The following is a 24,450-nucleotide window of genomic DNA, read 5'->3' on the forward strand; positions in this document are numbered from 1 at the left end:
CCTAATCAGTGCTTGAAATATAAAATTTTACGAACCGGAGCGCTCGACAATTAATTTTCCGAAAATATTAACATAGTTATCTCTAATTTCATGAATATTTTATAAAAACAAACTATCTCGCTCAGACGGTCAAATTATTTTTTCCACGAAACGGAGCGATAATTTTGCCGAATTCATGAACCGGAACAGCGCTCCGGTGCGCCTCTGTCCATTTCGATCTCTAGTCCTAATGACTGAGTGCCTACTAGGGTTCCTTCATAAACCTTATGGAAAGCTCTAAATCCATCGCGTCTCGGGTTTAAATTGGTCTAAAGCGCCGGCTAGACGCTAATGCTTTACGACAAGCTTACCTGCGCAAACCGGTTTGTATCGGGAAGCCCGTGTGTATGGACGGGAAAACAGAAGCTCGCACAAAACGAAAAGCGCTGTAAAAGTCTCTACCGCACAGGCAAGTCGTTATACCGTGCAGTCAAGTAGCTGCCGTCTAGCCGGCGCATTATAGTTATCTAGAGCACAATCAGCTTGTAAAGTAGCTCAATATCATTGAGGCTTTAGTAGGTGCGGATAATAATTATAACATTAGAAAGCTCACCTCTTTACACACAGTTATCCCTGGTATTAGTCTAGTCTTAGCGACTGGTTCTAATTCACATAACATTGTTTTGTACCCTCATAAAAATATTTGTTTATCTACATACCTACTTATTCCGGTATCGCCAACCGAACTATTATTCTGGTTTATCTTATAATGTATGTAGTAAGATGGCAATACCCAATATGTCCGTTTTTTTTTTGTAAATTGAGTTATGTATACCACCAGACTCGTCTAGGTGAGATCTACAAGCTGTGAAAATATGGTATGTTTAGGTCTTATATGTTCGGAGAAATAAGCTGTGTCAATATGTGGTTTGTCCATTATTTGAATTTCTTAAGATGGAAAACTATGATATGTCATGATGTGACTTATTTTGGCTTCCTACATTTTTACACTTTTATCCCAGATAAAAAGGCAATTTATGACATGTATGATAATATATCATATTTGGTCACCATTTTTGTAATTCTCAATTTGGCAGAATACGATATGTCTCTAAGCCTGTACTCATTACCCTGTAAATCTACCCACAACGGAGAGACTCCAGAGTTTAACGAGTTAGAAGATTTAGATCCAACCAGTGGTGATGTTTAATGTAAAACAATTGTAAACTTTGGGTCTTTCACGTTATACAATGTGATTTTTTCATTACAATAAAATTATATATTTGTCAGAACATGCAGTCTTCTTTCTTTAAAAAAAACTTAAAAACAACTTAAAAATACAATAAACAACTATGTAATTTGATCAATTGCCAGGACATATCATGTTTTGCTACCTGGATTAGGTGGTAAAATATGATATATCATGAAAGCCTGGAGATATTTGGAAAATTTCAGCATTTTTTAATAGATACCTTAATTTTAAAAATATCCCTCTGTAAACAACTATTTTATACACATTTAACAATAAAGTAAGGCTTCCAAAATTAACTCTGATTTTTTCGAGCCCGTCAAAGTTTAAAATTGCTCTAATGAACAATTATTGTGATTTGATTATTTTTTAAGAAATATTTTTTTTCCTGTATGATTGATCCATAGAACGATTGATCCTTTATGAAATGCAATCACTCCTTTATGCTATTTGAGAAACACTGTCATTTATAATATGTAGGAGGCAGATTAAGAGAGAGTGGCGATCGATGGCAGTCGTGACTTGTTGGAAACCTATGACCCGTCGATAGCTATCTTATGTTTATGATAGGTAGGTATTAGGTTATATTATGTATATTGACAAATTAGTAAATCGTCAACGAGATTGACATCCGAAGCAGACTATCTTTGGTTTGCCTGGGAATAATCGACATTCCCCGCAGGGAGGATCTGGAAAAACTCGTGCTATTTGGTCAGGTCGAATGTCGGAGAAGATGAGAAAGAGAATCCACCGGATATATAGTCTAAATAAACAGGATACGGAGGTTCCACCGAACCTACATGCCGAGAGGGGTAGAGCCAAGTCGTGGAGAACTTCAACTTGAGAATTCTTGATTTTAACAATTTGACCTAAGATGAAAATGTAACCGGAATCGATCCTTGGAATCAAGCCGTGGCACTGAATTGCGAATTACCATGGTAGTGAAAGTTATTGACTATCTTTGAACGCAATGCGGTAACATGTTCGCAATAAACGAACATTTTCGATTGGATATTTCGTTGAAATTATTACCATTTATTTCAATATGCAACAATCATCATTTTCAACAAACAATTTACCATATTGCATTCGAAGTATGAGCAATAACTATCACTAACATCGATGTTTACAGTTTCATGTCACGGCCTGACTATTATAGTGGGTCTTATTTGGAACCTGATAACGTCTTAATTATCTTTGAACTCTTCAGGTAACGGAACCCTTCATTCAGAATCTTGAAAACCCCGAATGCAGCTCCATATATTGCTGGTGATCATTTAACCATGCTCGATCCCAAAATTATTCATAGAATTTGCAACAATAACTTGACGCGTGACATTAGTGCTAGTGTCGCGATGTGAGCATTGCTAATGTATTGCGAGCTATTTAGTCCTCAAAGCCGCCGCACCTCAAGGTATAGTGCAGTGGTCGGCAAACCGCGGCTCGCGAGCCACATGTGGCTCTTTGGCCCCTTGAGTGCGGCTCTGCCACAAATGCCCTCTGCCCTATTTGACATGGCTACAAAGACAGCGCTCGAAATGGAAAATTTTACGAACCGGAGCGCTTGGTAGTTTTACGAAAATATTAACACTGTTATTTATCTAATTCTATACATATATGTATTTAAAAAAAATGATTGTGTTAGATTTCTTTATAATATGACATATCTCGCTCAGACGGTCAAATTAATATTTACACGAGACGGAGCGATAATTTTGGGGATTGTGTGAACCGGAACGGCACTCCGGTGCGTTCCGGTCCATTTCGAGCCCTGTACAAAGAAGAACCAAAGAAAACCGTGAAGTTGAATGGGCCGAGACGTTTATTCAAAACTTAAATGACCTAGCGACCTGTATTATTTGTCGGGGAAAATTAGCGCATTCAAATTTAGAGAGACATTTCGCACTAAATATTCTGTCGGAACTAAATATCCTGCAACGAAGAAAGCAGTTGAGGAACTTTAGAAAAGTCAATAAAAATCAAGTTCTGCATTTAATTACTCAATATAATCTTCTAATAATGTTAATATAGCAAGTTTTGTGGTTAATAAAGAGATTTCTACAGAAAAAATCAAGAGTAAATGAGAAGTCGTCTTATTGATGAGAACCTGGAATCGTGCTTAAAATTATTAAAAACAACAACATACAAACCTGACTTTTACCCAAACTTTCCAAGGAGATGCAAGGCCATTATTCACATTGAGTATTTGTCAGTCATTGTCATGGTTTAATTTTATGGATACCTTACTTACAATTTAATTTTCATCAATACAAAACATTATTACGTATGCTATCAAGTTTTATTCAGTGTACCTATAGTTTAAGACTTAAAACATTAACTAAAGTTTATTATGTTAATAAACAATGTACTTACTTATATAATTTAGGTTTAAGAAATTTGGCTCTCAAAAGAAATGACATTCGTTGTACTATTGATATTTGGCTCTGTTGACTAATGAGTTTGCCGACCACTAGTATAGTGGGTCAGTCATACGGTTTTTAAGCATTGCATCAATAGTAATAAGTCCAATAAGGCGCCGTCCACATAATATGACGTCACGCCCTAGGAGGGATCTGATATGATGTGATGATTTGTGACGAGTAAGGGAGGAGGGGGTCAGAGTAAATGTGACGTCACAAAGTAAACAAAAATGTAATGGGATTTAAGAATAAATAAAAAAAAACATTTTTTCCATTTTTCAACGTTTATGGGGGCGTTAAAAGGTAATATGACGAAATGTGACGATTGTGGTGAGGGGGGGGGGTTACAAATAGCCAAAATCGTGTAACGTCATATTATGTGTACGGCCTCAATCAATAATGTTATGTTTTATTTGAATTGTTGGGACTAGGAATAGGGGGTGAAAAAGAAGAGCATTGAAAACCCATACTATGATAGAAAAAACAGTGTATTTCACCTAGTCAACATGGTTTCAGCGACACATGCATCGGTAGCGAAATGTAGGATCAAAATATTGAGTTACATCGATTCATAATAATATTATAGTATATTTTCGGTTTACAAAACTATCAATATATTGTGATAATTTCTTCATACGCAAATGTACAATTTGTCACTACAATTTATAAGATTGGAGATTTTATATTAGGTAGATAGGTAGGTACCTAAAATAACTGTGTAAAATATTTTCTACTGAATTTAAGTCAATGTTCAAATAAAACGTAACAAGTAGAATTTACGATAATTATAATAGGTATAACAAACACATAGGTACAGTTAGTTTAGTAAATTAACTTAGTTTTTACATACCAACTAGTTTAACTTATCTTAAACAATAATTATAATATATAATAAAATACAGATTCAATCAACATAAAAGACTTTCTCCTTGTGGAGCCTGTGTACATGACCAGCAAAGAGCGAATACCGCAATGCACAAATTCTGGGTAGGTACTTCAAATCTTTTTTCAGAATAACATAATAAAAAAATAGCGCCGCAGACAAATTTTTGAAAGATTTTCATCTGTCGAAGTCATATTGTAATACAGGTTAAGTAACAAAATTAACATAGTGTAAGCTTCATGTTTTGTCGTCGTTTTTCCTTCTGCGGATTCTGAAGACCTGCATGTCTCTTCCGAAGTTCTCGCCGTCCTCCAAGGTCTGCGGCATGGGTGTGTTGAGGGTCTCCGGCAAGAAGATCGACGCCACTGAACCAGCCAATGACAGGATTCCGAGCACTATCAACGGAAGTACTCTAGAGTACTGTGACTGAAAAGACAGCAATGCGTCAGTCGTAATAGTAACAGTCATAGTATGTTTCGATACAAATTTTTATTTAAAACTAGCTGAAGTACCCGGCTTCGCACAGGGTCGCTTCGTGGTTATATTTATCTTAGATATTTAAAAAATAATAAGAGGTAATTATTTTTTTAATATTAAAATGTCTGTGTAATACAATATGGCAATATGAAAATAATTCTAATAGGAGTAAAGGTCAAATAAAAGAACACTAAATTAAAATCGAATCCAAAATATGAAAACGTTATTAATATGTAGTAAAAAAAATTGGATTAAACAAACTTTGTATTTTATATAATACTAATTAAGAAACCTTCGCAGGTGTGCGCAGAACAACTGACAAAAGTTTCATCGTAATCGGATGAATGGTATAGGAACGCATACGAATAGAAGAAGATGGTTGTACTAATTCAGAAACCTTCGCGGGCGTGCGCACGACAACTCACCAAAGTTTCATTGCAATCGGATGAACGGTATGGCAGCGCATAAAACACGAACAAACATACTAAACTAAGAGAAATCTTAATATTTCTATCTAAAAACTGTTCATCACAAAACATTGGCGTTTCTAGAATAATTACCCCTTTGATAAAAACCCCTGCATAATAACTTAATATACAAGTATGTATACCCACTTTATACAAGGTATCAATTATGTGTGTTTTCCCAACCTTTAATTAACTATCTAAATCAGTTTTCCCAATGTGTGGTATGTGCCCGTAATGATACACACAGGGATTTCAAGAGGTAGCGCAGTTAAATGTTTGGGAAACAATTACTCTAAGTTTAAACCAAAATTGGAACAAAACACCTAGTATGATGTGAATAAACTAATTTAATTACCAGGAGCAAAATGTAAGGGAAGGTGAGTAGTCCGATGCTCACAACTAGAGAGGATAATCCCATCGCCTGAGACCTTAGAACTGTTGGGAAAAGTTCCCCAACAAACACGTAGAACACAGTAAACGAGGCGGCTACACCAAACTTGCCAATCATTGCAAATGTCACCGTCAGCCATACTTGCTCTGAAATCAAAAGAAAAGGTCACAATGCTATTGGGTTTTCATAGTTTATATAATCATCATCAATAATATGGGTCTTGGCCACCTTCAGAAAAAGTCTCCACTCCCCTCAGTTTGTTACAAACTCCTTCCACCGCTTTACCTCAGTGATGCTATGTCACTTTCTGCACAGTCCAATCATCGTACCTAGTCTAGGTCTCGCGACCCTCCTTTTCCTTTTTCAACGACCCTTCTCAATATCTTCCTTTCAAAGGCCCAATATTCCGACCCATAGGTCAATATAAGCTTGATATTACTTCATTTTTTATAAAACATAGCCTGATAAAATTCTTTGGAATAGCATCACATACATAGGTATATATTATGCCTTGCTACTAATTTATTCAACTACTTTTTGAACCCTTAGCAGATACATGAATGCTTACTGCATCACCCGTGAGAATTAAAGTATATGGTCCTACAAAAACATACCTTCCGGGACAAACATGCAGGATATGCATCCTAGACCTCCTGCTCCAAAAGAAAGGCACAACACCAACCGGCGGCCCCATCTGTTCATTAGTTTCCATGCCAATACATTTGAGGGAATCTCAATCGCTGCAGCTGGAAGTCAACAAGAAGACGATTGGTTTCGATTACATGTGTCAGCTATGGTGGTAGGTACATCTATCTATATGTATTGATAAACCAAAAGTTGTCTGTTGGCCAAACTTGTAACCGAAATCAATGTTAGTCATAAGGTGCAATGTGGCTGATAATTGTTTGTGTGATACTTAATTGTGATTAAGAAGACTGTTTATTCTAGATTTGCAAAAATTTAAAAAAAAATCTCTTTATGTTATGTAAAAAAATATGCTCTGTTAGTTCCAGAGCAAAAAGAATATTTTACCTGATGATTTTATCAGTTCTAACCATGCTGATAAACAAATTTCTTATCCTGCTGGAGATATAACTAACCACCCTCTCTAGGCTTAAATTTAATAAAAATGGTTATCAGCATCAGGCATAAAATTATTAATGATTATCACACTAAAATTACCATAAGCATAATTATATAATACTATGGCATCTAGGTATGATGCATCAAAGGTAAATTATAATAAATTATATGATTTTTATTCTACAGTAAAGTCTATGTCTCGTAATTCCGTCAACAGATGTCAATATATAAGATATAATTTTTGATGTATTTACCATAAATCAATTATAATTATTGATAACATTTTTTTTAATAGAACGTTAAACAATTACCTCTTACCATGGAGCACATTGATACCAGATGGAAATCTCCCACAGGAGACTACCTCAAAGGGCGGACCGAACCATCATATTTCCCAAAATACCACAGCCTACGTCCACTCTTCGCGGTGATCGCAACCCTCGGCCGAGCGGAACCCGTCTCCTTGAAATTTAAATTCGTCAAAATCCCGCCAAAACAGACGCGGTCTATCAAAAACGGCCGCTCGCGCCGCCACTAGTCAATCCGTCGGTAAAACAGGGAGCTTCCCGACCGACGGATAAAACAGGACGCCGCGAATCTGGCAGTTGGATCTTGGATCTGGATGGGCGCGAAAGCTCTCTTGCCTGATACGTCGACCAGCCAGCATCTCTCTTACATCAACCGCCGAACCAACAGCATCAACCGCAAAATCTCTTCTCGCCTTCGCTCGCCTCGGACGCGAAGCCAAGCCAGCATTCCGGACAGCCCGCCAAAAAGACCACATCGGCAGCACGCCAAGCCGCAAGCCCCGACCCTACCTCCCATCGGACAGCGAGCATCGCCTCGGATGCGAAGCTCCAGCAGCCAAGCCCGCGACACCACGTTGCAGCCCGCCAATTACCAACCGACCGCCAACGACGACAATAACCTGTATCTGTAACGACTACCCTGCAATACGATGAAATAAACCAGCCTTGACCAAATACCCCGTGCGTTTCTGTCCCCCACCCCCGCTTTGACCTTGACGTTATCACGGCCTGCCATCTCCGCTTCAGAGCGCGCAGAAGGCCGGTGATAAGTTGATCGCCGTCAACGTGGGGCTTGTGGGCAGGATTGTGTCCACCGGAGCCAGCATCGACCCTGAGATACGCCAGCAGAGTGAGTACAACTGTGAACTTCCTCAAACAGTGACATTTGCGAGTACTCACTCTACCGGGGGAGAAACACACGGCCGGTAGTCACAATGTCAAATTGACCTTGTTTCGCGCTTGCAATCGCGACATCGAGACACGAGGCGATGCGTTTCTCGCAGCGGAAATGACGCACGAGATCGCGCGGAACGTACTCCCGCGAGTTCATTCGATGTAGAAAGCCTAGCCAGACACTGCTGGGGGGCCGCGCAAAAAACCGCGTGGTCCCGAAACCTGGAATTCAGCACACCAGTGGCGCCTGACAGAAGCAACAGCCTGGATAGCAAATCAGCATGGACATCGGCTCCATCGCAAGACGTGACAGCAGCATCGTTATGTTCCTCCGACCAGCTGTATCATCCCTCGACCCTGGCCCACGGAGGAATACATAAGATGTCATGGCCAACGGCGTCGCGACGCTACACGGAGATGCCCCGGCTACCGACGCCGACGCTCTTCGTGACCGACGTCACCCAGCACAGCGAGGTGCCAGCCAACGGCGCTCGTACCTCAAACCCAGGCGAAACATCTTCCACCAGCGCGGATGTCTCGCCTAGCATAACCACTAGCCTTATCAAGCCTAGCGAGTCTTAACGCACTGGAAGACGACACTCCTCGCAAAGACCCAAGGTCAAGCTTCAGTACCAAACCCCATAACCAGCCGCTTACCATTTGGCACCGGCGTTATCACGGAGTGCCCCGGCGCGACGCCCGGCACCTTCGTGATATACCTTACGGCAGACCGAGGTTGGTCGCCTGGTCTCTGGTTGCCCAACCGGCGGTGACCAGCAGATACATCAGACACCGCCTCAATCGCCGACGGCCCAAGGCTACATCGGATCTGCAACCTGAGGGACCAAGAAGACTGAAGCGGAAGCCAAGATTCCAGGGACACAGCAAGACCCCCAGCATTAATCGACAAACATCCGACGCCAGCGAGGATGTCACGCCCGCCTTAAAACTACGACACCTATGGCCAAACCGCTTCGACGCCTTGGACGTGCGAGAAGACGACGCTCAAGAACTCAAGGTCCCACTTCCAACACCAGACCCCATCACCAGACGTCTATTCTTGGAACCGGCGCTATCACGGAGTGTCCCTGACTGACATGTCTGACACCTCCGCGAAAACCTCACGAGGAAGCTGAGATTGGTGCCCTGGTCTCTAGTCACACAATGGCGGCGACTAGCAGGCGCAACAGGTCCCACCTCACTCTTCGACGGCCCAAGGATGCGATGAGCTGGTCGATTCGAGGGAACCACCATGTGGAAGTGGAAACCTCAGCAGTTTTGACACGAAAGAGCCTCAAGCACGCCAAGACCATCGGACGCGTCAAAGCCGCACAGAGGTGAACCGGCCCCCAAGGACAAGCGACGGTAGGCTGATGGAAAAGACGACGGTTCGGTCGTTTCCCGGAGAGGTCGTTTGATACCAGATGGAAATCTCCCACAGGAGACTACCTCAAAGGGCGGACCGAACCATCATATTTCCCAAAATACCACAGCCTACGTCCACTCTTCGCGGTGATCGCAACCCTCGGCCGAGCGGAACCCGTCTCCTTGAAATTTAAATTCGTCAAAATCCCGCCAAAACAGACGCGGTCTATCAAAAACGGCCGCTCGCGCCGCCACTAGTCAATCCGTCGGTAAAACAGGGAGCTTCCCGACCGACGGATAAAACAGGACGCCGCGAATCTGGCAGTTGGATCTTGGATCTGGATGGGCGCGAAAGCTCTCTTGCCTGATACGTCGACCAGCCAGCATCTCTCTTACATCAACCGCCGAACCAACAGCATCAACCGCAAAATCTCTTCTCGCCTTCGCTCGCCTCGGACGCGAAGCCAAGCCAGCATTCCGGACAGCCCGCCAAAAAGACCACATCGGCAGCACGCCAAGCCGCAAGCCCCGACCCTACCTCCCATCGGACAGCGAGCATCGCCTCGGATGCGAAGCTCCAGCAGCCAAGCCCGCGACACCACGTTGCAGCCCGCCAATTACCAACCGACCGCCAACGACGACAATAACCTGTATCTGTAACGACTACCCTGCAATACGATGAAATAAACCAGCCTTGACCAAATACCCCGTGCGTTTCTGTCCCCCACCCCCGCTTTGACCTTGACGTTATCACGGCCTGCCATCTCCGCTTCAGAGCGCGCAGAAGGCCGGTGATAACATGTTAGCAGGCTGTATTTCTAACCGCTGGGTAGCAGGTTTTACAAAAGCAGCTGAATAAAATTGTACATTGTTCTCCATCTTGGAATGACAATGGTGAATATTCTTTTCTTTGTTAAACAATATGCGGTAATTTTACAATTTACAAAAAGATTAATTTTCCTCATAATTTTTTTAAAATACGTATTGACCCCATTTACCCATTTTAACATGTAAATTATCAATAAATTTATTGTTTCAAATAATTGTAAGCTTCATATTTTTCCACTAAGTGCATCTGGTATTCTGAGCATTTACCTTAAGTACTACATTGCCATTTTTATAGCTTACCTATGAAAAATGCCAAAAAGTCATTCACTCCCAAATTGGTAGCATTATAACTCAATCCATTGTACACAACTGCATTCACAATCCAATCAAATGTTAAAATCAAGAACTTTTTTCTGATGTTTGGATAACGGAATATGTCAATCATGGTCGGCTGCCCATGAACCTCATTGGTCCTTTTGGCATCATTCAACATGTCAACTTTCGGCGCACATTCGACCAATGCTGCTTCACAATCTGACCTGCCATCACCTTTCTGACATTCCAAAACTTTGTTTTCATTTATTTTATACTGATTAGTTACACTATCTAAACCAGTACTTTCATTTGTTTCATAATCTGTTTTTAAATTTGTATTGTTTTGGTTTGAATTTAGAATGTTCTGTGAACTGACATTTGAATCGTCAATCTCAATAGGATTGGTGTTTAACGTATTCTTGGATACGTAGCCATTCACATTAACTGGATTTTTCTTTAGGTCAATCATTGGTATAAGAGGACTTCTCGCATCTGATTCTTCCTGTAATGTCAAAGAAATCATTAAGGATAACATTTTATTAATTGAATCGCCATTTATATGGTAGAATAATGGTTTTAAAACAAAGTTTTCTGTTAATTACCTTACTAGCGTGTTCGGCAAAGTCAGGAGACTCTAAAAGACTTCACTGAATGAAAAAAAAAAAATATAACTATATAGTTACTTGTAACGTGCGAAGCAATCGTTTAGGTATAGTTGCTTTGTTGAACTTGGCAATTTTTTGGATAATCTCTTCAGCCTCATCAAGACGACCTCTGCTAACTAACCACCGAGGTGACTCTGGGACAATCCAATAATAACTGAAATTTTAATCAACAAAATCTATACATTCATGTTCAATACTATAAAGCAGTGGTCTCCAAGCTCTGTAAACATGGAGGCTATGTATGAAATTTAAATTATGTGATGAGGTACTCAATACGCATATTATGTATGAATCTATATTTATTTAAATCATTTTTGTAAGTACTTTGTCACTCCTTTTGAAATGCAGTTTATTTGTGAGTCAGTTTTTATATTACAATTTTTGTTTTTAGCAACTTTCACATTTTAAAACGAAGACATAAATAAGCAGAAGAAAACAATGCCTTTACTCGGCACGTTACTTGAATCAAAATCGGGTGACAAAAGGCCAAACTGATTCAAAGCAGTTGAGCTGATGCAGTTGAAGGAAAGAAGATTTTCATTGACAGATTACATTGAAAATCTACCATCTCCGTTTCTGATGAGGGACCATTCTTGTGAAAACTTTTCATATTGATAGTTTTTGTTCATAAATTCTGAAACAAACTACAAGTGGCTTAACATTTAAAGAACATTGCTTAAGCTGCCGTTCAAAGAATCAGAACATAACTGTCTGCTTTGTATATTTCATATTTTTTTTCCAGCTTTCCTCAAAACAGGGAAAGTATTTTGGTTCTTCTAAGGTCTGGTGATTCTCTTAAAATGTTTCTTGGAAATGTCTGAATGTTGGAAACTATTTCCCCTGAATTCCCTGAAGTAGCCTATTAAATTTATTTATTGTCGCAGACAATGGCCGAGTGTTAACTTGTCAGTTTATAATACCATGGGTCCGGGTCTGACAGATTGACATATTGTTTTTTTTCAAAGGAGGTATTTGGAGTCTAAGTATGGACCTAATAGGTTGAGCAAGTGGTCAATGTCAATTTTCGCGTTTTTGAACCACCAGTAACTCACAAGTCTGGCAACCATGATAAACAATAGGTATGGTAGTTTTGTTTTTACCTAACCAGCAGCAAGAATGGCACGCTTGTAGCAATTGAAAGACGAAACCAATCCCTCAGCAAATAGGCAAGTAAAGCTAGCAATGACATTGCAGTTGCGAAGAAGGTGCAGATCACCATTCCTGAAATACATTATTGATTATCACATTATCATTATTAGGAATGTCACTATTAAATTGAAGCCACTCTTTGATTCTGTATTGCAAGCATATGGGAGTCATTGACAGTTCCATATCGTCACTGTTCTGGCAGAAAACACTAATTCGAAAAAATTACATATTGAGTTAGTACCAAATTGTTCCTTATTTCAAACATTACCGTCTGGAAATCTTCTTAATAAATAAACAGTCGTTATTTTAAAGTCATCTTTTTTACGATTACTTAATAAACTCACATGATAGACCATTATTTCATACATTTTAACAACTTCAAAGTCAAATTACTCAAAACTAGTATTCTCCAGTTAGTGTGTTCTGCCAGAACAGAGACGATATGATTATGGAATTTTTGCCTACCCTTTCCCTTTTCGTTACATCAGTTGAATTTGGGATATCACTCTAATCCTTAGATTATAAACATTGATACAGTGCACATGACCAAATAGTCAGCGGCGATTTTCTTTGACGCAGATGATGCAATCGATTCATCAGTTGATTTAAAACTCATTCACCGGTGATGGCACAGCTGTTGTGTCCTCATTAGGGGACCATTAGATATAATTAGCATGTTATTGAAATATGGTAATTAAATAGTAATTAAATGCTCCACGGTGAAACGGTTAAAAAGGGGCCTTGAAACAGGAAAAACCAGGCATGCAATTATTAAATTATACCAAACTCTTAAAAAGTTACGTATTTCTCATACAACGTTACTTAACACAATCGCTGCGTACCTTTTAATTAATTTTTAATTACCGCATTTAAATAACATGCTAATTGGATTGATCGGCCGCTTAACGGGGATACGGCAGCCGTATCATCCGCGTCGAATGAGTTAAAGGGCTCTATAACATTACCACTATGAACAATAGTTGGCGTTTATGGTTTTTATTTAATTTTTTATTGTGGGGAGTCTCAAAATCAGTCAGTGCCTCGGGCCTCCGTGTCCTTAAATTCACGACTGTGAATAGAACGTTTCCCCAATTATGACTAAAATATGCTGGTTAGAATAGACAGCAAATCGTCATACAACGGACGATGACGTCCTGAGAGATCATGAATAGCAGTACAGATTATGAAATAACAAATACACCATTGAAACATCTAATATAACAAATAAAATGTTTGTACGACAGTTACAGAAATATTATTTTGTTTTATTGCAATAAGAAAAAAAATCTATTTACTCAAACCATTGGTTTTGAGCTAGGGCCAATAATTATCCTTCGATATACTCATTTATCTTCTATAAGTTGAAGGTTTCATTGACAGATGGCATTCATTATTTATTTGACTTCAATGTCCTTAACCTGTTAATGCATAATATTTCCGTTCAATTATAACAAAATACCATTACATAATATATCTTTACGCTAATCAATAATAATGTTCAATAATAATAACTACCAACCAGCAAATGTTCTGTGAGTTGGCCCCATCATTTCAATGCCTAGAACAAATGGTATATGATACAGCGATGGAAAGAAGAAGCCTCCGAGAGTTCTCAAAAACAGGTAAGTCTTGTAGTTGTTAGAAAAACATGTCGCTATCGAGATCATAACCTCCAGGAACATCATCCAAAGCATTGCCTTGCGACGACCCCATCTGTAAAATCATATAAGTACCTATGTATCTAAAAATAATAAGAAGAAATTAATAAACATATATTATTAATCTGTTAAATTACAGTTAATTAAATTAGGCAGGTACCTACTTATAAAATGAGTGCTCCCTCAGTGTATTAAAATTGTTAATATTAAGGTATTGGGTTTTTATAAACATTTTCTAAACTATATTCTGTCTGCACTTTTTAAAACTCTAATTAAAATAAATAATTATTGTGTAACCTGGTTTATACCTGTCGCCAACATATCCGAAAAGTACATTTCCAAAGAGCGACCCGAAGTAAAAAAATGATGTACTCGACTGCGGCCATGACGAATTGTCACATACCAGATCCATCTGAAATATTATAACAAATACAATTATATTTTTTTATTTGGTTATAATGGTAAACTTTGCCGTATACTGCCATCAATGATAATTACTAAATATCACCTGGCCATCTATGAGACAAATATTGAAGTCGGTAAATCAAATATTTTCATCAACACAAAATATTATTTTATAACTATCTATAATTTGGTAGGTAATTAATGATTATTTTTCCCATAATATGCTCCAGAAATAGTATAATGGAATCCCATAATGTATCGTTCAATGGATTTTAACGAGGTAATGTTCTATTTATTTCCACAATCACTTTGAAATAATTAAAGAAAATTGAAAAAAAAGTGTGAAGGAACAATTAAATCAGAATTCCATGAATCTACATAGTGACACCCTTAAAAAGGTGTCATCCACTAGGAGTATAATTCCCATAGACCCCAAAGGAGTCTTGAACCAGTTTAACATATCCAACGTATCTAAATTTATTGTAAATTATTAGAGTTAGATTGGTTAAGATATGTTTTATTAAATTCAATGTTTAATGCTATAGGTAGCATTAGGGCCGAGACTAATAATAATATTACTTGTCAAAAACTAGCTGTAAACATATCGTAGGTATACTCGATACCTGAATATTTTGTAGTAGTGAATACCAAGAAGGGTGGGCAACCAAAGCTGGCTGAGCTAGGCCAGGTAAAAAAACCGGCTGACGCAGAGTGAAAGGGAATGTTATCCCAAATTGCAAGTGGCAGGAGATAGCTTTTCTCGGTCTTCGGCAGCAAAACCTGCATGATTTCCTTGCTTGTAAGTTTTGATCTATCCAGATCGATAGCGGTCACTTGGATTTCTGATCTTAATGTTCAAATAGAATATATGACGATCGGGCATATATATGCTAAGAGCGATTTAGTGTCTATGATCATATTTATCCCATTCCGACATATTATACATACATATTGTATGATAGCTATGACATTGTATTTACACTGTGTGACACCCTGTGACACAGGACGCCAACATAAGATTATATGACCGATCGTCATAGAGTCTATTTGAGCCTCTATGACAATCGCACGCCGGCAGAGTCATCAAAAATTACAATATTATTTTTGTATTTATGATTGTACATCCTGTAATTTGTAACAATCTCGTTGTAAATTAATCTATTAGCTTTCTAAACAACCTGTTCAGGTTTTTTTTTTGACTCGGAGCTATCAATCCAAGCAACATCTTCAGCATCTATCTTCACATATGATCGAATCAGCGGAGCTACATCAGGGTCTTTTTGTCCCTCAGTATCAATTGAAAAATATCATAATTTGTGTTTTTTAGTGTAGCATTGAAAGGTTAGATACTCATAGTACCTACCTAATGATTTGACACAAGAAGACTTCAAGCTGCAGGTATTTTTGAAGGCGCTATGTGGTGTTGTTATTATGATCCAGCTAAAGAGCTGGCATGGACTAAGTAGATAGGTAATGTTTTAAAAAATCTGAAAACTTGTATTAATTTATTTGTTCACTAACCTCAGTAACCAGGGTATTATCGTAGTAGGACCTATCATAAGTCCATCCATATTGACAGGTCGTCGTTGGCAGACTTCCGTTAACTATCACATCTACCAGATGTCTTCTCCAGTCATCGTTGACTGTAAATTTATCTGCTTTATTAAAGTCAGTGACCACTTTAAACTTCTCTTCACTTATGAATGAATTATCATCATTAAGAAGTGAAATACCACTCACATTATTTAGGATTGGGTCAAGGGTATATTTTTCAGATAGATTATCTATACCAAATACAATGTCAAATAAGTCCGTATTATTAAAATCGTACATTGTGCACTTGCTGTAGACTTTTTCACCGTCACCTCTTAAACGATACGGTATGGTCAAAAATTTCAAATCGCCCTCGGTTAAGTTCATACTTCTGTATTTTGGCGGAGCTTTGCACCAATGATCAGGAGTTGCACTTGTAAAGACATTCGAAAACGCCAAAAATGCGACCGGTATTGTAGCAGGAATACACAAAATCAAGAACATCACCGTTTGGTATCTTCCTTTTTCGCCTATCATCTCCAAAACTTTATCAAAATCAATTCCTGACATGGCTACGTTTTAATATATTGAACAACCATAACATTTAAATAAAAATAAATGAACATTGTTTATGGTTTCACTTTTTATAGGTAAACATAAATAGTGACACTTTCACAATTAATTTGATTTTTTTTATTACATTATGTCAGTTATATTTTTAAATCTTGATTTAATTTTTAATTCGAGGAAAATGTTTATTTAATAACTGCTCATAACTGTTGGAGCAGTCCATAGTTTTTTGTCTTTTTGTCACTTTTGAATCATTTTCAGTATACATTGTTGATAAACTTATTAATTATTATTAAATTTGTTCTGTATTCATTTCACACTCATTTCACATACACATTACTTAAATGGTAAACAAATTGTTGATGAATAATGCTTTAAAAGAGAAAAATCGTGAGAATTCATAGAATATAACATGATACTAATAGGTACCTATATCAAATTCTGTTAACACACTAAATATAAATTATTAATAGTACTGCAGATTTATTGGCAGTAAATGAACACATAATAAAACTGAGTAACCTTCACTATAAATAGATAAATAAATACGTGGTTTTTTTTATAGGTATATAATAAAATATCCATTATTATTATAATTCTATATCGACTGTAGAAAAGAAAAAGGACCTAACCCTCAATTTTTTTCAAAATAGGTTTTATTGGATAATAACGTTATACACAACTAAATACACGTCGTGTCAAAAGGATGTAAGCTGCAAAGGCCGATTTATTATCTAAATTTTAGCTGGCAGAAGGAAGTGAAGTGGGAAAAACGACTTAATGTAATATAACAATATTATGTAGGTGACTGTTTGTTTGCAATATTAAAATTTACAATTTATTTATCGTTTATAGACATATTATTAATGTACTTTAATAAATTACAAAACAGATTATGATTATGAATTTAAAAAAATTAATACAATCTATAGAAAATCCATAGAATACCTACCTATAGTGGTAATAGGGAATCTGCAATTTAATATATTTTACTGATAATTTAAAAAGATTTTAAATAATCAATACCTACATATAAGTACTTACCTATATACTTTTTAATTCAAAGACAAATTTAAGAACAATTTTATTTTGTTATTACTTAATGGTTATTCTCTCGAATGTGATAGAAATATTTTTTTATTAGGTAATTCAAATTAATTTTAATGATATGCTCAGAATAATAAGTTGTCTCTACCATAGCGAACATTGTTGTTTTTATATTTTATTCATGTGAAAAACTTATTAAAAAAAATTATCTGAAATTGACCCGCCCCCCGATTGTGACTACAATGATTTTTTAGTAGTTTTTGGAATAGTTGTAAAAACTTGTATAAATAATATTATTGGAGTTTCTAATACAATTCCGTACTTATAGGCATCATTCCGCCGGCGAAGTGCTCTTTGGGAAGCTGCTAGCACTATTTTTTATTACGAAATATAAGTATACACAGTCTAAAGTTTTTTTGGTAATCGACATGTTTTTTTCCAAACAAAATAGAATTTGTACATTCTTATAAGTATGCACTTATCTCGAACAACAAATCAATCTTTTACAACCGTGACACTTCAATAATCAGGCAACCGGTTTCAGTCCATAAGCTGCCTCCATATTAGTTAATATCAGGACAAAAAATGTCCTACTGACACGTTTGTTGGACGTGTGACCGAAACCCTGGGTTCCTGAATCCGGGACACGCGAACAAGGGGTCTTTGGTCCCCATCGGGCTATCTTCAAATGGAAATATTAATATTTGTCTTAGTTGATATAGAGACTAATTTTCCGAAGATGACGTGACAAGATTTTTTACAACTGCGAGGTACATGCACATTACAAATAATACACGTGCATTTGAACCGGTCGCTAGATTCGAAGCCGAGATATATCACGGATTAAGAAGCAAGCTAATATCTGCTCCACAGATAATATACGTACTCGAAGCTGGCCTTCCGTTTTCTATTTTTGTAGGTATAGAGTTGGTTTGTATTTACTCATTATGTTTTCGAAAAAAAAATGTTATGTACCTACTGTCAGGAAACTGGGATAATTTGATTTGAAGTTTTGTCTCTGTTTAATATTTAGGGGCATTGTATAGTAATTATTGAGTTATACAATAATATGTACCCAATTTAAAAATATAGTAGATACATTGACTGCAGTACAGCCGATTGCATATTTTTATTTTCTGTTCTCCAAAATGGGATCCCATTCACCAAAGGTTGCCGTAACCTTGCTCTGATACAGATTCAGGTTTCTAACCGATTGATTATTTTCAATTAACTTTATAATCTCCCTGAGTGGACTTTTGAAACCCGAAAATGTCGGTATTTGTAATAATTTCAATTCCAGTTTGATTCAATGAGTGTTCGGAACTTTCTATAAGCGAGAGCGCCTCTTATAATAGAAAAACCGCCACCGCTCAAACTTCGCCTCTCCCCACGCCCCTAACTTTAAAAGATAAAACAGATGACAAAAGTTATATTTTTCACCCCTTTTCCTCAAATTTTCTCCCTCACATTCATTTAAGTATGTTTTAAAACAATAAGAATAACTCTATTTTACGGGTCATAAATGCAGTGATGACCCTAGATAAAGTGCCGCCCTTAGGCAGATTTAAAATGCTACCCCCTTCATTTTAGTCTCAAATTGTATGCAAAATAGTTAGGTGCATAATACTTTATTATATTAAACAGACAAACACAACAACATCTTGAAAAAAATAACATAATTTGTACAATATCATCTACTGAGCACTTATAATATGAAACATTCTCTAAAACAGCGCTGGTCATAGGTACGCGAAGGTCTGAGGCGCTCTCAAATTAACGAAGAGACAGCTTTTTGTAAAACCGCCACTGCTTTCAAAAGTTGTAATGATCGTCTTCGTTTATTCAATTTGTGAACTCTCGAAGAACCCCTACCTGACTTACACAAGAAGAAAATGACAACCATTTTTACATTACCTCTAGCTTATTTGGTAAAAACAAATAAGTATTGGAGAGAAAATGTATAACATTTTTGTGCAAAGTAAGTAATATCCATGATCGTCTTTGATTATGGTTCAACACGTTGTAATATTTTGTTTTTCAGTAATCTATTAATTTATCTTTTCTTCGTATTTCTTTGATAAATTTATTTACTTACAACGGCCAAGGCATTGGCTATTTTTTGAAACTTCCGTCATTTAGTGTTGACTTGTAATAGGTATTTCCTAATACAGCCGTAGTTACTCGTACATTGTGTACATAATAGCGTTCAACCTGATTATACAAATGTTATAAAACTTATTCGAAGACCGAACGGCCTTCTTAGAGCCTATATTTAATCAGTTGGGATCTATGTCCCTTGATAGATCCCACCAGCGCGCCCGAATGCTAAATCCCAAAACAAAATGATACTATATATTATTATAATCACGTTGAAAACATTTTATTTTCCTTGTAGAAGGTACGTAAATAAAATTAAAAATAAGATTTTTAGTTGATATAAGTACTTGTAACCTTTTTTAAAATATTAAGTATAAGGGACTAAAATTGACTGCAAATATCAGCTAAGCTAAAAAAAGTATTTTACGTTTGGTTCGTTCCTTTCTATTATAGTTTGATGGTCGTGTTTGTTGTATTTTGAAAAGCAGTCGACTATGAAGATAATATGTATGTGGCGGTAGTCATCAATGTTTGGATTCCTAAAATAATATAAGTGTTTTGGCCACCCTCGTGCAATGCATATTTTACACATATTGCCGAGGCGGGCCTGACCGTGCTTAAAAAATTTGGAAGTATTCTTACATAACATTGCAATAACAATAATAATATATGTTTGAGTTTAGGCTTTCGTTGATCCTCAGTAGGCTAAAAGTCAATAATATGTAATACACATGTCTGCCATTCATTATTCATTCACTATCTTTACAAGGTCACCTAGTGGTTTAGGAACTGTGATAAAATAGATAATGGACATGTAGTTGGCTATTTACTTTGGCGATAACACAATTAAAGCACAGTATACCTCCGACTTGCTTATGTGGCGAATTGCAGGATGCCGATCACATACATCCTTTGGGAGTGTCCCCATATTATGTTGGTTGAAAAGGAAGAGCTTCTCAAGTCGGTCCGACCCTCAGTTGGACCGGTCGGCCATTCCGACTTGATATCTACGAGGGAAAAATTCTCAGCTTTTAAAAAGTTTGCGGCATTTTATGGCGAGCGAGAAGGTCTTTTCTCATCGAGAATTGACCGTAATACATTATACGGAAGTAGGGATCACGCACACTCTAGTGCACACCAACCAAGGTCTTGGGAAGTTGCTCCTGGGACACTTTCTGCACAAATTTTAAGAGCTCCTAACGATCGTTACGCCACGGTATACGCCTGCATAATGGGTGTGAAGACGTGGCGGGTTGTGGATGGAAAAGCAAGTATACTCGCAGATATTTGCAAAGAATCATGAATTCACTTCCGAACAATCAAGAAGCTATTCGCCACCTTTCGCCCAATTCGATAAAAACGTCTTTTCATAGTTATTAACCGTAAGTACTATAAGAGAGCAAGTATTAATTATTATACTAAATTTTTTACTGTTTTAGTTTTCAGAAAATTCAAAGCAATGTTAATATTATTAGATTTAGTGACGGAATGTGACAATGGAGGGAGAGGGAGTTAAGAATTACGCAAAATCGACGATCTCTAGTCAACCATTTGTAATAACGTGGAGAGGTAAATTACGATTTCCTAACAGAGACAAGTCATAATAAAATTAGGGATCCCGAGCTATTTTCGATACCTATGAATCCAGGGATTGATTTTTTTTATCAATTTTTATGGAAAATAAAATAAAAACGAAAATATAACAGAAAAAATACTTTTAATAACAAATAACTACTTACATTAGAAATAAACTGAGTTTGAATGAAGTTTGATTTATACCCATGTCTAAGTTGCTGATTCATTTTATTTTTTCACATAAATTAATAAAAATGAGAAAGATTGGAAAAAAACAATGCTTCGCACTATTAACAAAGTAATTCCACCATGATCTCATACGTATTACAGAAGTTTCATATTTGGCTGACTAATTAGATTTATGAAGCGGAAAGGCCATAAGAACACCATGATTTGCTTTACTATTTTAAATCTCGCTAACACATTCATTATGTCTTTACTATCAGAAACAGCAATCTCATATTAAATTCATATTATTATTTATATTACAATATTATTTACTAAATTAAACTTATGTATTTCCAAGATTGAACGTATACAATATTAAAAATAAATGTCTTAAATAGTATAAATTATACTACATTTATTTTTGACCGATTTTATCAATGTTATTTGTAAATATAAAACTTTTATATTAACAATGGAAAAAAATGCCAATCCCGGGATTGTCAAATTGTAATATCGAAATCCTGGGATCAGAATTTTGGCTCGGGATTGGATTCCCTAGTCATAATGTATCAATCAAAATATTAATACAAACGAGGGCAATAGGTACCAACCAGAAAAAAATTCCCAATGTTAACAAATTGTCATTTTCATATTATGATGTCCACTGTGCAAACCATGTCTTTCCAATCCATATGACATCGGTAGTCTGGAACTACCGATTTCATATAAGAACCCAATTTGGAACTCACTTTAAAATACAGCCGTATTACGTCATAGTTAATGGTCTTTTTGAAATTATTTTTGAAATGGCGTCGCAGGTTTTTATATTTTAAAATGAAAATAATTATTTTTCTCAATATTGTCCCAATGCTGGCCAATAGATTAGTGAAATTACATTAATGTAGGTGATACATAATCCACACGGGCGCTGAAGAAGCCTTCGGAATCACATAGGGGGCACAAAGTTTCCTAAAATTATTTAACCAATATGTATTTCCCACAAATTGAATTTTGCACGTAGACCATCGAACGTAAACAAATTTTAACGCGTCAAATGACTGAGGATAACTAATCAATATCAGCAGTAGGATCTATAAATAATACAAACATTTGTTTAAAATAATCGTTTGGTTATTGACAGAACCTGTTTATTATTTTAAAATATTATTGAAATAATACTCGACAAAGATTGTATCAATGATGTATCTAATTCAAATGTTATGCATGAATAATTTGCCAACATAAATCGAAAAAGGCATCCAAAAATCTTTAATAAAATTATTTATTATATTCAAACACGCGACACACATTCAATCTAATTTATATTTTGTTGACAAAAATTGTTAGATTTATTCCGGTCTTCAATAATAATTATAATAAATTCTCCATTATTTCTGGATTCCTTTTAGTTTACTTTTATATTTTCATTGATAAATTATACACACATCTCATCTCACATAATATTAAATAAACAAATGGCTTTATTCATATATAGAACTACTACTAAATGAATACAAAGATACCCATTCTGACTATTTTCAATTATTCAAAAGGAACGAATCGTCCATGACCGTATCAAAGGCATGGTAAAAGTTTCAGCGTTTTTAATCGATGTTACAATGAATTATAATAGTATGTGTGTTTTTTGCTCAATATGATTAGTAAATAGTGTTTTTATAATGAAGGGAGAAACTAATGGTTTTAATTAAATTGTTAATTCATGTAGATCTTGGCCATCTCCTGAAGAGGTTTTATAACTAATTTTTAAAAGGAATGATCGATCGATTAATTCGCACCGTGAGTGTAAAACCAAGGCATTTGCAATTTTTTCAATTTCGAGATTAAATGCAAAGCAACTGCAAAAGTCGTGAACTTGAAAAAGTGAAGTAACTGAAAGAACATGCAATAGAATGTAGATAGAAACCAAATATTATGTTTTTTTTAGAAACTATATTTCCCCTAACAAAACGAAGACTTCAAACCCTAATATATCCAAAGTATGTCTTTTGCAGATGCCTTGGTTTTCCACTCACGATGCGAATTAGATTCAAGCTCTTGTTGAAAATACATAATTAATTATAAGAAGCGAGATTCTTGAAATCTACGACGTGCAGCTTTATAAGCGCACATTAATGTTATAATAAATTAATTCTTTATTTCGTTTTTCTAAATATGATAAACTATTCAATAATATTGACAACACTAAATTAGTTTTTCTGTTGCAGTTTTTAGATCACTATCAAGACTAAAAAGTAAGTAAAAATATGTTGTTTACTTCACTGTGTATATGCAATTACATACCTGTGTATATGATAATATCAAAACAGAGTTGCAGAAATTAATTTAGAACTTTATAATACGATTATATTATTATAAACATATAACTTTTTCGTTAAAGGAATATTTTAATAAGCTAAACAATCTAAACGAGTCTTAATGATAGCTAAAAGCTACATTAGGCACTATTCAGTTTTCACAATCATCTACTACTTAAATTTGAAAAAACTTTGTTAATGATATGACAATTAATAAAACACAACGTATTTAAAACTATCTAATTATAGAAATACTTATGTAATTTTACTCAATATACCGTAAGAAGTCCATCACTATATGATTTTTTTTAAATAAATAAATCGAACGGTAAATTTCTTCCACATTTTTTAAGCAACTGCTTATTTTATTAGTTTTATTATTAGTTTACAAAACTAATGAGAATAACATAAGTTTTATTAAGTTTAAATATTTTATTTGTTTATTTATTTTTTTATTGTTAATTACCTTCATTATTAATTGTCAAAGATTTTAACCGTGGCTAATTTTATTTATTCAATATTATATTGTTTGAAACAGATATTGTTGCGGAGACAATGGCGGACGTACTATCTTTAGCGTGCGCTGTACCGCGAGACTTACTGATACAT

General features: G+C 36.1%; 1 protein-coding gene across 2 annotated transcripts; it reads right to left on the minus strand.

The window, feature by feature from the left end:
• Positions 1–4,119: 4,119 nt before the first annotated feature.
• LOC147077904 (organic cation transporter 1-like) lies at positions 4,120–24,450 on the minus strand. Of its 2 annotated transcripts, XM_085960930.1 has the most exons (10): positions 24,308–24,450; positions 16,058–17,011; positions 14,440–14,543; positions 13,993–14,186; positions 12,425–12,545; positions 11,343–11,478; positions 10,645–11,161; positions 6,481–6,612; positions 5,831–6,012; positions 4,120–4,957 (listed from the first exon to the last, which is right to left on the minus strand). In XM_085960930.1, exons 2-10 carry the CDS (start codon positions 16,637–16,639, stop codon positions 4,769–4,771), a joined length of 2,157 nt encoding a protein of 718 aa, XP_085817056.1. In that variant the 5' UTR covers positions 16,640–17,011; positions 24,308–24,450; the 3' UTR covers positions 4,120–4,768. The 2 variants fall into 2 exon arrangements, with proteins under 2 accessions (XP_085817056.1, XP_085817057.1); XM_085960931.1 differs by lacking the exons at positions 16,058–17,011; positions 24,308–24,450 and having other exon boundaries at positions 14,429–14,536.

Source organism: Rhyacophila brunnea, unplaced genomic scaffold, assembly GCF_057557595.1.
Source record: "Rhyacophila brunnea isolate RB1 unplaced genomic scaffold, BYU_Rbru_1.0 scaffold_12, whole genome shotgun sequence".
Classification (NCBI taxonomy): Eukaryota; Metazoa; Arthropoda; class Insecta; order Trichoptera; family Rhyacophilidae; genus Rhyacophila; species Rhyacophila brunnea.

What these genes read in the sequence shown, in the direction of transcription:
- LOC147077904 (XM_085960930.1), bottom strand. Translation starts at nt 16,639, where the DNA reads ATGTCAGGAATTGATTTTGATAAAGTTTTGGAGATGATAGGCGAAAAA. An exon ending in ATAATACCCTGGTTACTGAG is followed by an intron (nt 14,544 to 16,057) that starts GTTAGTGAACAA and finishes ATAATATTTCAG; the next exon opens with ATGGATCTGGTATGTGACAA. An exon ending in GATTGCTTCGCACGTTACAA is followed by an intron (nt 11,162 to 11,342) that starts GTAACTATATAG and finishes TTGACATTACAG; the next exon opens with GAAGAATCAGATGCGAGAAG.